At 38.3% G+C, this 16520-nt stretch overlaps 1 protein-coding gene across 12 annotated transcripts in view; it reads left to right on the top strand.

Annotated features, from left to right (window-relative positions):
• PTPRK (protein tyrosine phosphatase receptor type K) overlaps positions 1 to 16520 on the top strand; it is a 382447-nt gene that overhangs the window by 210415 nt on the left and 155512 nt on the right. For all 12 annotated transcript variants that reach the window (XM_086877038.1, XM_086877024.1, XM_086877026.1 and 9 more), the window contains exon 7: positions 11225 to 11518. In XM_086877038.1, the coding sequence (XP_086733164.1) occupies positions 11225 to 11518 (294 nt within the window). The remainder of the gene's footprint in view (positions 1 to 11224; positions 11519 to 16520) is intronic.

Below are 16520 nucleotides of genomic sequence, written 5' to 3'. Positions count from 1 at the left end.
ACTTTTGGCTACCTCTATCCCCCTGCCCCTTTCTGAGACTGGCTTTCATGGTAAAAGCAGATGTAGTAGACAGCACCTTCTTAAAAGGTAGTCTCAATCCTTGCCTTCCCTTTTCTTCTCTCTCAAGAGCCCGAACTTGTGCTTCTGTTTCTCTGCTGACACTGGCTTTTGTCTGAAACCACTGGGAGTTGCTGCAAGGACATAGGAGAGCAGGGAACTTCAATGTAACCCCTTCAGGATCAATTTTAACCCTAAACTGCTGTGAATGTAGTGTAGAGGAGTGACACTGCAAGCAACACTGGTGGTGAGAAGTGGAGGAGTAGGATTGCCCTCTGCGGTGCGTGTTAGATGACATGTATTTCACATCTGTGATGTAAAACTGTGGTGTAAAAGCCATTTTGGTTTCTCTTGGTTCATTGCATAGATTGAAGGAAGTGTCTCAGTGCCTCCTAAAATTAGTCCCTTTCTCTGTCATTCCAGTGGGCTGCCTTCTGGCATTTTTGGCAAGAAATATTTGGACATGCTGTAATAAGAAAAGTGAAGACATTGCTGGTGGGAACATCTATATGTGTCTTAGGAAAGATTATGAATAGAAAGAGAGGGATTTGAGCAAGAAAACAGCCCCTCAAAAATAAGTTTGCTCAAAAGTGGTGATGGATTCTGTCATTTCTCCCCCTAGATTTGCATAGGCTGAGCATACACAGAATCCTTCTAGATAATCATTAATGTTTAACCCTTACATTACCTTGTATCAGTTTTTTCTTTGATGGTAGTATTCAAGTGCTGACAGAAAGTTGTTACCATCTGTGAAATGGGATACTCAAGAAAGAACTTTGCAGAATGCCTTGCAAGTCTGAAGGGGAAGGTTTTCTGTTCATCTCTACCCCCTGTGCATTTGTAAGGTCTTGCCTTAATAATAAATGTGTGACCTGTTTCCCTTCCCTTCCCTTCCCTTCCCTTCCCTTCCCTTCCCTTCCCTTCCCTTCCCTTCCCTTCCCTTCCCTTCCCTTCCCTTCCCTTCCCTTCCCTTCCCTTCCCTTCCCTTCCCTTCCCTTCCCTTCCCACACCTTCCCTTCCCTTCCCTTCCCTTCCCTTCCCTTCCCTTCCCTTCCCTTCCCTTCCCTTCCCTTCCCTTCCCTTCCCTTCCCTTCCCTTCCCTTCCCTTCCCTTCCCTTCCCTTCCCTTCCCTTCCCTTCCCTTCCCTTCCCTTCCCTTCCCTTCCCTTCCCTTCCCTTCCCTTCCCTTCCCTTCCCTTCCCTTCCCTTCCCTTCCCTTCCCTTCCCTTCCCTTCCCTTCCCTTCCCTTCCCTTCCCTTCCCTTCCCTTCCCACACCTTCCCTTCCCTTCCCTTCCCTTCCCACACCTTCCCACACCTTCCCACACCTTCCCACACCTTCCCACACCTTCCCACACCTTCCCACACCTTCCCACACCTTCCCACACCTTCCCACACCTTCCCACACCTTCCCTTCCCTTCCCACACCTTCCCCATTTAGCCCATGGTTTAGGTTAATGGTTACAGTAAAATCAGTCTCATATCTTACATGCTTAAATTTCTGTAATTTCTCTTAAATACAACTGTAAATGCTTGGAAGCAAAGCCATGCCAGCTATTCCTCTCATGTGCTTTAAAGTTCAGTACCCTTCTGGTACAAGGATGTGTACAGCTTGTTGCATTTATAGACCATGATACAATTTTGAATCCCGCCTCACGGTGCTACTGTCCCAAAATCATGTGACACATTTTTCTCTGCTGTTTAAAAGGCATGCAGGAGAGGTGGTGATAAAAAAAAAAATTGTGTTAGTGCTGGCATGTTATAATGTGACTTCCAAAATAAAGCATACAGGAGAATTCCAGGAAGTCACCCAGGAGTGCTGTCTGGGTGGATTTTTTTAGCTTTCAAGTTTTATAGATAGCTAGAACTAGTGAGGTGTAAATCTGTGTTAGCTCTTTCCCTCCCCCCCCCCCCCCCATTTATTTATTTATTTGTTTGTTTGTTTGTTTATTTATTTATTTATTTATGTTTCACTGAGTTCTATTGAAATGCTTTGATTTTGTTGCAGGAGTTTAAATTTTTAAAGTTTAATTATAAATACGCCACCGTAACTTTTTTTCTGTCAGGAAGTTTCCATATTTAGTTTGTTTAGGCAATATACTCAGTGTGTGAGCATGACTACAGCATCAACAGATATAAGAATAATGCAAAAAATCTTTACAATCTCATTTTACTGGACTGGTTCAGACTTAAAATTAAACAAAACAATAATCCAAGTACTTAGAAAATAAATATATTCCCATCACACATTGCATCACCATGCAAAAGAAAATTTTGGAGTCTCTAAACCAATATTTTATTGTTCTTCAGTCATTCTGTAATCTGATTTTGTTCCTTCTCACCATTGACAGCATGTGGATGTGCATGCAATTGCAGTGTTGTAAAATTGCAAAGCCTTGTGGAGTTGAGAGTGATTCTTTCTTGGGAGGTACCAATTTTGAAGAAGGCATTCAATTTGTTCTCAACCTGCTGGTTCCTGACAATGAAGCAGATAAAATATTTCTTTCCAGCAGTAATCTCAACATTGAGATCTCGAGGGCATTACTGATACATGTGGATAATGAAGTCATTGTGATCAACTCTTTGCTGGAGACATTTCTACAGCTGACTCATTTATGCTGGCTGATTTTTTTTTTAATTTTTTTATTGAAAATTTGAATGTCTTCTCATTATAGGCACCTCTTTTTCTTACATTTATTCATTTTTCCTCTAGGAGTGTGCTGCATAAATGTCTTTAACACAATGCAATCTTTTTGACAAAATGTGTCATAATCTTCTAATTGATTCCCATAGTATCATAGCCTACTATCATTCAAAAAATAGGCAGGTGTCCTGATCATAAATTGTGTAAAGAGATGACATATTCCAATTTTTAGACAGACTCTTTTTTTTGTTTGTTTTTACATGTAAGCTGGTCATGTTCTTAACCTTGTTTACAGTTTCTGCTGACAATGCTGAAGCTGCACACTGTTCCTTTATTTTAAAGGAAGATAATAAAATGAACATGGTGGTGTTTCAAATCAAGGTGAATAAAATGCCACGGTGATGCATAGGATATAACATCACTATGCAGAAGTTAGCAGTTTTCACTGTTGAAATAATTCCTATTTCAGCACTTTAGGTGGTCACTAACTGCCACGTCACCTAAATTAAATACATTTTAGCTGCATGAGCTTGCAGACTTTTTTGTATCTATGACACAAACCTTATATATTAGGTGCTCAAAGCTAAAACAGTACTTGAAGTGAGCTAGTGACATACTATTCCTGTTTGTGGACCCCAAATTAAAGATATTATGTTGAAATATGTCAGTACTCTACCTAAGGCAGTATTGTGAACTCACTGTTCAATTTGCCATTTCTGTTTGTTGCTGTTTTTTCTCCAGTGACTGATTCTCTATGTAGTTACCTGAATTTCAGTGTTATAGATATTTATTTTTAATGTTTATATAGAATTGATCCTTTTATTTATTCCATTTCAAGTAATAAAAGACAATGAAAATGGTCTTGCAAACTCTCTGAAGAGAGTTAGATAAATCACTTGATACCCCCTGGTCACTAAGCCATTACTTAGAATGACTTCTTTTGTTCCAGACAACTAACTCTCTTAATTAAAATGTAACATTTTGTAGGTATTGTGTCTCAACCTCTGCACTAGCAGCTAGTTCCAAATACTGTGCAGTTGTGATAAATTCTGTTTTAAAGTCACAGAAATAGTTTTCTGAATTCACAGAAATAAAGTCCATGCAAGTGGAATTAGAAAGAAAAAAAGAGTTTGAGAAAAACCTTTATAGCAGAATTGTAGATCATGAGCTGTTTAAGTTTCTCCATGCAGCCACCATCACTTATGGTCACAGGACAGCAGCTGAGATAAGTTGGAATTAGTTTTTGATTGTGTTGGAGTTAGGTTTGGTTTTTTCCTTTGGGTTGTTTTTTTGTTGTTTTGGTTTGTTTGTTTGTTTTTAAATAAAGACAGGCCTGTAGCTATATGGAACACTTTACTGTAAAAGCTTACTGATTTCTACATGAAGAAGTTATTATATGATGTAATATGTCAAAGTTAGTTATTTTTAAGAAAAAGTCCTTTCTGCTTTCTCATCAATATAGTGCCTTCTCCAAGCTACCTGTAGAAGACAAAGATGGGAGCAATATAAATTTTCCTGTCAGAAAAAAAAAAATTAACAATGTACAATTGTTAGAATTGTAAATTGAACATAGAATTGTACATAGAATTACAATGTCGAAAAAGAATGCACCTGTTAAAATGATTTGAACTTGATAAGCAGAGAGACATTTTTGTCCACTGTGAGAAAAAAAAAAAAGAAAAAAGGAACAAATTTTTAAAAAAATGGTAAATTGAGTTTATGAACAAAGAGAAAATCTAAGCCATGGATTGGAGAATTATTAGTTAAATGGCCAAGGTTTGTGAGAGCTTGCAGCTGGCTGGGTTTTCATTGCGTTAATTTCTCAGCAGCATTTGGTCTTGCAGTAGTGGAGGTGATTGTAAAACTTCTCTCAGGTGAGTTATTTTGAAGGTTGCAGATGTTTTAAGAAAGTGTGCTTTCCTGCAGCCTCTGCAGTGTGCCCTGCCCAGCAGTCAAGCTCATCCTCCTTTATTCTGATGTTTGTCAGATGCATTTTGGGCAGGAGTAATCTATGTAGCTGATGTATAGTATGTCTGGCTGAGAATAAGCTTGCACTTATTCTTCTCCTTTGTCACAAGGAGAGCTACTGAGGTGAGAAAAGCAAGTACCACTATGTGGTGTGCAGGCAAGAATCCCATGAGCTAAGTCCCTAATGGCAGCATTTCTCACCTAAGGCTGGGTGCACCTATGAATTCAGTAGTTAATATTGTCCTGATGTAACTTTGTTTATTGAACTTGCTATGTGAAGTCTGATCAGTAGTTAGAAGGTCTTGAAGCAATGTAGACCTAGAGGTGTGTTTCTAATAATGCTAAAAAAGAAAATATGCCACATTCTTGTTTTTTTGGCTTTGTGGGGGGGAGTTTTGGTCTTTTTGCATTTCCTAGGTTTCAGAAGCCAAGGAGAGTGCTCATCTCCCATTACTGAATTGTCCTCAATGGGTTGCACAAACTATTCAGAGCATAGAGTTTTGTGGTTCTTTATTTGCCTTCTATGTGTTAGTCAGCAAAACCACTACGGACCAAACTGCTCACTAGAGATGGAGTGTATAGGGTGACAGACTCAGCTGTGAGTGTAGTCTGACATGCACAGAAAGAGAAAACTTGAGATCTTGTTGGAAATTTAAAAATAAACTGCAGAGGCTTTCTGTGACTTTAAGGTTCATGATACCTCTGCTGTTCATCAGGTCTGTGCTTTCAGCTTGGCATCCCTCAATCCTCTGCATTAACCTGCTTTTTAACTGAGCAGAGGAATTTCTTATCAGGCAAGTACTGTTTTCTGTAATGCTTTCCCCTTAGTTGGCAAAGTCCCTTGTTTGTGTTAATACACCTTGTATTGGTGCTGAGGAGTGACAGGTCTTGTCAGGCTGCTATCACTGTAGAAGACAGCCAGGTGTTCTTGCAGACAGGCCAAGTCCAAAATAAACTTATTTGTCTTTAATTCTGATGGGTTTTTTCCCCCTCTCAGAGCAGTACTTCCTTATAATTTTGGAGAGTTGAATGAAATATTTCTAGTCTGTATAAAAGATATGCCGCATGCAGAATGATTTTTACAAAAAATTTTTAAAAAATAAAAAACAGTGTTTGGGCTCAAAGCCTCCATGGTTTGTTTTTATTTTCAAACTGTTCATAATTAATTTTGTCACCTGCTTTGTGACCGCATAATTTCTTTCAGTTGTACTTCTTCAGAGGCGTAGGTATGAGAAACATCTTCTGTTTTCCCCACAACTTATAATTAAGAGAATGCAGAATTCCCTACTGTTATTGTTCTTCAGTTTCTATTCTCATTGTTCCATTTGTGGCTCAATTACTCTATTTGAATTTAAGTTTTTGGTCACTACATCTTCTTACTTCTTTCTTTTTTCTGTGGGATTAACCAGCTTTTAAGACTGAGAATGTTGTTTCCCTGCTAGTACTTGACTGCCATAACTTTTTCTTCTAAATGTCATTCATGTTCTCCAAATTTTAAACAAATATTTATACTTCTTGGGGATTTCAATACTTTTTAAAACACACAAATCTCTAGAGCAGTATGTGATCTTACACAAAGAGTACTGAAGCAGTGTAGCTCCTGCAAGGAATTGACACCCTGCTTCCCCATGCCCTTCTGCCCTTATGCCATGGGTCTTGTGGTACAACTTTGCCATGATACATCCATGTGCAATCAGCCCGGTGCAGAGGCACACTTCTGTACAGGTCCAGCTCCTGGCAAGCAGGGATTTACCTACCCCTTACCCCTTGGGTGTCTCAGATTGCCTGGGTGTCTCATGCTTGTGCTCTAACTATGCATAGCCAGTGTGGGTCAGGCACTGAACCTCACTGTAATTCAACTAGAAAACCAGAAAGCTTGTAAGAAACATTTAGACATGCTTAAAAAGCTTTGCAAGAAATCTTCCTAGAAGAGGAAGTGAGTTTGATATAGGTGGGAGCTGAGTCAGTCTTGAGTCATTTGTGGAGAAATCTTTGCTATACTCCCTCAAACATCCAGTATTAGCTGTATTTACATCACTTTATATTTTTGTTTCTTTGAATTATGACATTTTAAAGGAACTTTATATTCTTTTGGTTGGCCTACTTTCTTGATAGCTTTTGGTGTAATTAAAACATCAATTTTAATTTCTGGGGAGGTGAGGCTGATGTTGGGTTTCCTATAATGAATGAATGCTTTGTTATACTTGTAAAAATTAAGCTTTTTATGATTACCCTTGTTGTGTGTATTAGGTTAAGCAGTTAATACTCATCAGCATACCAAGTGTATGGCTTGGTGTGAGATATTTCACGGAGCAAGCTGAACATGCAGTCACAGGGGGAAGGCACAGTGTGTGTGTGAGTGGAGGGACTTGCAGGCTATTCCTGCACAGCATTAATGTGTGCAGGTCCTGTACAAGGCACGAGTGGGCTGAGGGTGGATGAAGGCATGCACCTGCTCTGAGTGTTCTGGCAATGTGGTGACCAGCCCTCCCCTCCCCACCTCTCCAAACCCTTCTGCTGTGTAGCAAGAGTCTTTTGCAACTGGTACATCTAATGCTCAGCTCTTGTAAAAAGATTTACAAATAAGATTTTATCAGGCATGCATCCAGTATTAGCTTTTTCTCCAAGATGGAACAATCTGTAGAATTCTGGTTTTGTTTTGTTTTGTTTTTTTTTGCTTTGAATTGATCATTAAGAGTATATGATTGCCAGTAACATACAAATGAAATTACCTTCCTTTGTTTTAAACTTAGGAAGTGTTTAATCTTGGAGGGCAATGTAGTATCGTATGCATATGTTACTGGAGAACATTGGAAATTTATGTATATTAGTTACTATACTAATAACAATAATGACCTTTTCTGGTTGATTTCTTCGGCCTGTGAGTGCATAATTATTTGCATACAATGTTTCATATTAAAAATATGACACAACCACTTAACTGTAGGAAGACTGGTTGAGGGGGTTGAAGCTGCATGCTTATTCTAGTCATTGGTGCCTAAATATCACACTGCATTTAATATACAATGTCATATACATACTGATGTGAGCATAATGCACTGCTAGTAGCTCAGCAGAATGAGAACTTAGTACTGATGAAATGTCAGTCTTAATTTTTTATTACTTTAGCTGTGGGCATTTTATGTCAAAACCAGAGCTGACCAAATACTGCAACATGTTATGCATGAAAACACTTTCATTTATTTAATGTCTTGCAGATGTAGAAGTGGTCTTTTAATATAGTCTTTCTGAGATGTTAGATGAAAACTAGAAGGGATTTCATCAGATTTAACACCTTTATACACTGGCTAAAAGTATAATCAGAAAATGAGTCAGTAATTAAACTAGTTACATTGGATAAGGGATCTTAAATTTTCTGCTTAGCAAAGGAAGAAATGAAACTCACCATGCATGGTCTTTGATCAAACATTTTAGTGTGTCTTAAATACCTTTTAAAATTGTGATTCATCTGGTGAATTCAACCAATTATGAGTTGAAATATTTTTTCATAGATTATTGTTTAGAACCTTATGGCTTTTCACAGAGAGTTCATGGCTGAGAAAAAGAAAAGAAAAATTGATTGCTAGGAATACTGTGTGCCTTAGCCATATCTCCCCATAATAACTGAAGAAGGTGTGTCCTTTTTGGCAGAAATAAAGGACACAGCTCTCTGGTTGAGTTGCAATGATCAGGGCAGGGAGAGGGTGGAGTGACATCACCATGCTGCCTCACCTGGCTTTGGATCTAGGTGACTGGAAGCCAAAAAATGCATCTGAGTAGGGGCCACCTGCATTGGAGCAGATTGACAGGGCCAGGCAGGAGGTAAGCCGCTGTGGTGGGTACCTAGTGAGCCTCAGCTTCCTCCAATTCTACCTCTAATCCAGGCTCTGAACATCTGAGCCATTACCTGGCTTGACTGAAGCTGAGTTTTTGTGTTGTTTATAAGCCAGAACAAACTTCTGAGAGGGTGATTTTTTTAGGGTACCTTTTCATGCATCTTGTATTTTCATGCCTCATATAAGAGGTTTTTCATTTTTGGCAGACTGTCTTCTCGGGGCACTCTGAAACTGGATTATTTACTACAGGTGGACCCAGATTGCTAGGTTAAAAAAATCCAGCCACATATACTTCCTTGAAGGACGTAAATTCTATTTTAAAACTCACTGAAAGAAAAGTATTGTTGATATGTGTGATATTTTCTATGGGAATCACAACCAGAACATTAATAATGCCTTTGCTCTATCTTTTTTTAGCTATCAGTGGCAAATTTTAAACTGTAAAAGTTTCAGGTTGCTGTATATACAAAAGGAAATTGTGATTTCAAATTATAATTGGAGATGTGGTTATAGAATAATGAATGGAAATAATTAATAGAAAGCTAATTGGGTAACATCAGAATAGTTTATCCTGGTATATTGGGATTGCATGCTTCAGTTGATACTTAGTGTACTTTTGGGATTTCTGGTTGCACCTCACCTCTGGTTCTGATAGTATATTGTATTATGAAGAATATTAATAATGCTGCAGAACAATTACTTGTTCATTTGCTAACTGATTAAAATTCATGCATAATTTATTGGAACTGGGAGAGACTTTATAAATAAGTCTCCTTGGCCTCGAGAGCTTAAAAACAAAATGTGTATGCTAATATAAGAATGTGCTTTACTTCTTAACATAAAAACTTAATAGGCGATGGTCTCATTAATGTGAGGTTTTATTTGTGATAATCGTGCTCTTAATCAAAGTGTATACTTCTAAACATAGCCATATGTTTTAGATGTTTATAACTTGGAGTTGGTAATGCATCATGCTCATCAGTGATGATGTTTTCTGCTATATTCAGTGCTATACACTGACCTTAGAATGCATTAGTTTGACATTTAATATGTTAGCTCCACAGTAAATAAACTGCCCTCATTATGCCCAGCTGCATTTCTGAGCTTTGATGCAGGTAGGGATCTAAATTAATTCATAAGCACATATATTGCCAAAGAAGGGTAAAACATTAATAATTAATTGAGGTACTTTCTATGGTTTTGCATATCCTGGAGCAGAAATGGAAACACCTTGGAACATTCACCTTTCCACTCTGGGAGGAAAAATTCAGCTCCCATTACAGCCATTATGACATAGCTACAGACTCCTGGTCTCCAAACTGTGGAGTAGTTTGAGAAGCAGCTAATTTAGAAAAAAGCCCGCAAGAGATATGTGCCAAAATCTGGGAAACTTGGTTACTCATAGAGCTGGTTTGGGATACACTGTTTGGAGCAAGCTGTGGTACCTGGAAGGGAAGCTTTGCTGCTGGAAATAGAGAAGCAGGCAGAACCAGGGAGTCATTAGCTGAACTTCACCATGCAGGGCAGATGGGATGTCAAAGGAGGTCCACCACTCCTTACCATGTGTTCTGTCATTGACTTTGGTGGGATCATCCCTGGGAGGCAGAGTACGTGCAATGTGTCTGTGTCTTAACTTCTCTTGTGTAGACTGTAAGGGTCCCCTGCTAGGGAAATCTAATGGTCTGGGTTTAAAAGTTATTTTTAATGTACTGGCCATGAGATCCCCTCTACCTGCTCAGAGTTGCTGATTTGTTCTGCATCGCTGCTGTGTTAAACCCCTGTGTGCTCTGAATTTAGCATTGTTGCCTAATTAACTGAAACAAATTAGCTGAAATATGAGCCATCTGGAATGAAAATGAACCTTCCATGTTTATCACTGAATTCATTTTATTAGAAAAATACTTGTTGCTTGTGATTGTTTCTTAAAATAAGTCATGCTGAGGCAATGTTTCTATGTTAACATTTCTTAGGGTAGGGGGGACCACCGCTTCCCATTTGGTCTGTCATTATCTTTTTCACTTTGCAGCTGCATTGAAATCTGTAGTCAGGAAGAAGCTGATGAGAAGAGGGGATGACAAAAGACATCTCACATCCTATTATTCACGTTTCAAAATCAGTAGTAACTTACTAAAGAATAAAATATTATGTGTTGTTGCCATATGTTTTTATTTTGTCATTCTCCTGGCAGCTTTGCTCAGTTCTGAGTATTCTAAATGCATGTAATAGGCATCTGTATCCTTTTCCCTAACTACATCCAGTGGATTTCAGATTAACTGCACTGATACTTATTTTTAAGAATATTCTGTGCAGGGGTTGTGTATCATCTCTTGCAGTCCTTTTTATAAGGAAAGTGCAAATGTGGCTTCAGTCAATAAAAGAAAATGTCAAGTTATTGGTATAGTAAATGATATAAATGAGCATAGTTTTTTCACAAAAAAAACTCAAGCAGCAGCAATATATAAATCAGACAGGATTTTGTGGTATCTAGCTGAGATTTTTAAAAGGAAAATATAGCACTGAGCAGATATCAGTTGTGTACCACCCACTTCCATCAGCTGAAATTCTCCTCAGCTCTTCTTCACTGATGTCAGTTTGAATTTTTTTCTGAGGTTTGGAATCTTTGCTGACCAAACTCTGACAACTTCCTGGGTAGAGAGCCCTCCTCTGAGTGGGTTTTCCAGCTTATGTTTTATCTCTGGCTTGTTTTTTGTCTCCCCTGCAGAGCCGCCTCGGCCGATAGCACCCCCGCAGCTGCTGGGCGTTGGGCCTACGTACTTGCTCATCCAGCTAAACGCCAACTCCATCATTGGGGACGGCCCCATTATCCTGAAAGAAGTGGAGTACCGGATGACGTCTGGGACTTGGACAGAGACCCATGCTGTCAATGCACCAACCTACAAGCTCTGGCACCTGGACCCTGACACCGAGTATGAAATCCGGGTCCTGCTCACCAGACCGGGTGAAGGTGGGACGGGGCAGCCGGGGCCACCACTCATCACCAGGACCAAATGTGCCGGTGAGTGTTGCTCTGGAGAAATTAACAAAAAGCCCAGATCAGTAAGAATTTGCTGTGTCCTCTTTGCCCTGGTCATTGTCTAGGTTGCTAACCCTTGGAGGGTAAATTAGGAGGTGGGAAGCTGAAATCTAAGAAACCATTTTGCTTCTCATCACGTAAAGAAGGGGACCTCTTGATTTCTGGAAAGTCCTAACCTCCGTCATATTTCTTCACCTTCATATTTTCAATTACATTTTAAGTAAACTTTGCACATAAAGCAAATTGCATGGGAAAAAAGGATATGTTTAAGAAATAGAATAGTGCAAAAAAATAAAGTAGTGAACTTCTGCATAATTTGTCTTTTCCCAAGCAGTTATGTATGGCCTGACAGAATCTCCAAGAACTATAATACAAATACTAAAATGTCTAGCTATGGCTGCTCTCCAGGGAAGTGGTCACAGCAGCAAGCCTGCCAGACTTCAAGAAGTGTTTGGACAATGCTCTCACACTGTTGGTGATTCTTGGGGCTCTCCTGTGCAGGACTAGGAGTAGGACTCAATGATTATTGTGGGTCCCTTCCAACTCAGGATATTCTATGATTCTTTAAATTGTAGAATACAATTGAAAATGCAAATAGAGTTTTTTCTACATTTTTGACTACTATCACCAAAATCATGTACTGCTGAGCCCTGCAGTCTTCTTCCTGTTTCTTAGAGTGCCCCTGAGTGGCCAGCACCAAGATTAAGCACTGTCAAATTGTGTTATATGCTGTTCCTTCTAAAGCTACTTAAAGTTATTTTAATCTCAGCTTTCATAAGAGGAAAGATAATACCTACATCTCATAGTTGCAGGGGAGAAAAATTATAAATTTGAATCTCAGACTGTGAGGAAAACAAGCATAAATTAAATTGTGGTGTTTTCCCTCCTAGTTTCAGGACTTCTAGGGCCTGACAGTATTTTAAAGTTGGCACAGTATTATATTTTAGCAAAGAGTGCTGATAACCATCAGCAAAATTGCATTAATCAGAAGGACAAGCTGGTGTCTCAGGTTTCCATGTCTCATGTATATATGTGGTTTCCATGTCTCATGTATATATATGCATATGTGAATCAGAAATATAAATAGTTTTTTCCACAAGTTGAAGGCAGATCTCTGATTGATGACTGCTCATTTTGTTTACTTAAGGAAGAGTATCAGGGTCTGGATCAGAAGCCAGAAATTCTAGCAGACTAGGTCAGTGGGTATGAATTCCAGAAAATTAGCGAATCTTTTTTAAAGTTGTTCATAGTACTGTCAGAAGCTGATGCACAAAGCTGGGGTAAGACTAAAGTTAAGGCATCTTTTGGAGTTCAGGATTGTTTTTATAATTTAGACTGTCTTTCCAGTAAAGTAGAAAGATCTACGTGTCTATCTCAGTTAGGGTGTCAGTCTTTGAGATCTAAGTAAGGTTAAAGTATTGGTTTTTTGCACAGAATTGGTTTAGACATTCTTCTGAAAAAGTAGAAATTGGAAAACTGCTTCTGTTTTAAAGAGGCTGAGCTGAGACTAACAAATTGAAATGTTTAGGTTGTTTTCCAGCACTTGAAAAAATGTAACTTAATTTACCCAGGTTGTGACAGAGTAAATTTAGATTGTTAGTAGGAGAGGAAATAATGAATTATGTGACATATTTTTAGAGGCCTGTTAGGGAAAATAATTTTATTGTGGGTGTGTTTTTATTTTTAATTATATATATATTTTTTTAGCATAACACTCACATGTAAGGCTCCAAAATCTAGCCTGGCTTGAGAAAAATGTTCAACTCAATTTAATACACTATGAAATTAAGCAGATTAAAAAAACACTTGAGCAGAAAATTCTGAACTTTCTGTGACAGCATTATCTTAATAATAATAAAATTTCAAGATGTTTACCTTACAGTAAGACTGATTCTTTCTATTCCATTAAACTGAAGTCAAATAATTGTTACTATTAACTCATTTCAGTTAGAAGAAGGTGTGCAAGCAAGGGTTTGTAAAGACTGAAATATTTTGGCCAGCATCAGAGATAAGTCAGGAACAGAACCAGACTGAACGCCCTGCTGCCTCCTCACCTGTCTGGAAAATGAGACAGACCTTCCTTTTCTGCAGTATTCTCCCAAGGCTTCTGATAGATACCTCCAAGTCCTCATCAATATGATTTTCTTGGTTGTATATACTTATATTTTTCTTGTAAAAGGCAAATTATAAACATAAAAATTAGTCTCTTCCAAAGCAAAGATTTATAAGAGAAGGCAAAGGCAATGATGGAATATCTCATGCTGCAGTCTCTGCTGCTGCCAGTATTGTACCAGTGACTGGCAGGTGATTTACTGTGCTATATTAGATGACATCTCTGCAGCAGTATCTTCTTTCTGGAGTTTCTTCAATTATTCCTAATTCTCATTTCTGACAAGCTCACTTATTTTTCAGACAGATACTTTCTTTTCTGTCAATGTTCTTTGTCAATTTTGCCTTTCCATAAGTTTTATACATACCAGTTCAAATTCTGATGTAAGTTATAATTGATTATCTGCTCAGTATCAGATGGAATAGTGGGAAATAAATGAATTTTTAACATGAAGTTTGACTGCTCTCTACACAGATTAAAAAGTGTGCATTAGTGAATGTTGATCTGATGAGATTGTAAGGATTGAAGTTTACACTCCAAGTAGTAGCAATAGCAAACTCCCTGAAAAAATAATGAGAATAAGCTAGGATTCTGCCCTCTGTTTGTTTAATGCTTAAGCAAATACCAACATTTTTTCAGATGAAGTTTAAAATACTTTTTTCCCATAATTCATTCAGTATTTATAATTTCATGCTATTTCTTAATAACATATTATTGATCAGTTGTCCCCTGCTTTGCTGGAGATGTATTCTACTCCTTAGTGATTTGAGTGATGATCATACTTACCTCATTGTCATACATGCACTTTTATTATTAGATATTTAGATCATTTTCTGTCTTCCTCATAACAAAACTAGTGTCTGGTGACTCATTTACTAAATGTTTCCACTAATGCTTAGCAAAATTGTTCTTTAATGATGGGATAATTCTTCCACTAGTTAAGTCCTCTGACAGCCTGTTTGTCTACTCGGCATTTCCCAGGTAATCTTTCCTGTGCTGAAGCCAAGGCATTTTGTTAGATGTGTTGTTTTATCAGTCTGTGATTAAAGACAGCTCTGAGCAATCAAACATATGAAACCACTGAGTATTTTTAAATGGCTGAAGACTGAAACATCTGAAGCAAAACACTATTTTCTTACATTATCCTCTGTAAGAGCCAGGTGTGTGCTTTGTTATTTCCTCTTCTAAGCAGCACCGATGTTGATATGATCAAGGCATTGTGTTCTCAGCTGCTGATGCTGAAGGGTACTCCCTCCCCCTCGGTCCTCACAGGACACCTGAGTTTTATTTCATTCTGACTTCACCTCTTGCCTGGGGTCATTGCTCAGATTATTCACTTCTCCTGGATTCTAACACCAAAACAAAAGGCGGAGAGTAACACTTTAACCAGAAGTAATCCTTAAAGCTGTTTTCTGTGGCTCTGGGGTGTGTTGTCCTTCCTAGCATATCCTCTGAGTTATTACTGCCTTGCTTCCCTTGAGGGGGTAGGAGGAGAGGGGCAGGGTTTAGAAAATACGTGATAATTGAAAATTGTCCGCTTAGCCTGCTTTTTCAACTCTAAATTAGAAGTTGTTCTCTTATGTTGGCTGCTGCTTCTGAGTAACAGCTCACAGCTCAGTTTTATGATTAACTGATATTTTAGCAGCAAAGGAGGTCAATAGTTCAGCCTGTCCAGAGCTTAATATATGTACACAGTGGAATTGCTTGCTCCTACTTTACTGAAGTTCAGCACAAGGGTGTGATTTTTCAGAAAAGCATGAGGAATTGTAAAACAGTTGGAGAAAAGAGTGCTGTGTGTTTTCATTCTTTTTTGGTTTTGATTATGAAATGAGTAAGGGCAGGGGGGAACCTTTATAGCTTTAGCAGAGCTGAGAAAGAAAAAATATTTATCAATGATATTATTATTATTATTATTACTATTGTCATTATTGTTATTTCATTGTTCAAAATCATTATCCATCACAGAGACCTGATATTGGTAGCAGTCAGCCTCAAGGCACAAGAGCAGGAGATGCTGGTTCAGCCGTGCAGTGCAGGCTCATGAACACCTGCGGTTGGAGGCTCAGGAGCTGGGATGCTTTCTGCTGCCTTTTCAAATGCAGAATGTTTGTGTACAGTTTCCATGTGTATTAATTTCAAAAACAGTATACACAGAGTACAGTACACTTCTGAATTCTCCTCTAAGAAACAAGAGAAGCAAAGCATGGAGAAATATTGAAAAACAAATGCAAACTCAAAGGCTTTTGATCATTGTCTTGGAATTTATAACAGAGGGACCCCAGAGAGGTTGCCACTGAAGAAGTGACTCTGCATGGCCATCTGGAGAGCTAAAGTGTTGTTGTGGTTACATAAAAATTGAAAATGATTTTTAAAATGAGTGGAGTGAGAGGGACACTGCAGTATAGAATCTACATGTGCTGATGTGGGATGTGTACAGTGCTACTTCACTCAGTATTTGTTGGCTTTTACATTTGCAGAGACAATGCAGCAGGTTCAGGGTGGGGACCTGGATTTGTAAGCTTTGCTGTATGCTATACAAGGGAATTTAGGATGTTGGAATATGCAGCAATGTGTTTATAAAGTTGGGTAGAGTCAACATCACAGGAGGCTCCTGGAAATACAACACTGAACAGATAAGCTGTGCTCTTCATTTGTGTCCCTTGCAGTAGTGCAACTGCAATTGGTTAAAACTTTAAAAGCTAATAAAAATACAGATAAGTGCATAATTTTCAACCATATTTTTTTAATGGGGACAGAGAAAAATATTTACCTTTATAGGAAAACAGCTGTCTTCATGTTTTGAGCAGAATTTTAATCTTATTTCTCTCAAAGTATTATTATTATGTACTTAGTCTATAGCTTCAAAGGTAACAT

This window comes from Cyanistes caeruleus, chromosome 2 (assembly GCF_971803275.1).
Source record: "Cyanistes caeruleus chromosome 2, bCyaCae1.hap1.1, whole genome shotgun sequence".
Taxonomy (NCBI): domain Eukaryota; kingdom Metazoa; phylum Chordata; class Aves; order Passeriformes; family Paridae; genus Cyanistes; species Cyanistes caeruleus.
Note: the sequence above shows the minus strand (reverse complement) of the source record. Positions and strands in the feature narration are given on the sequence as shown.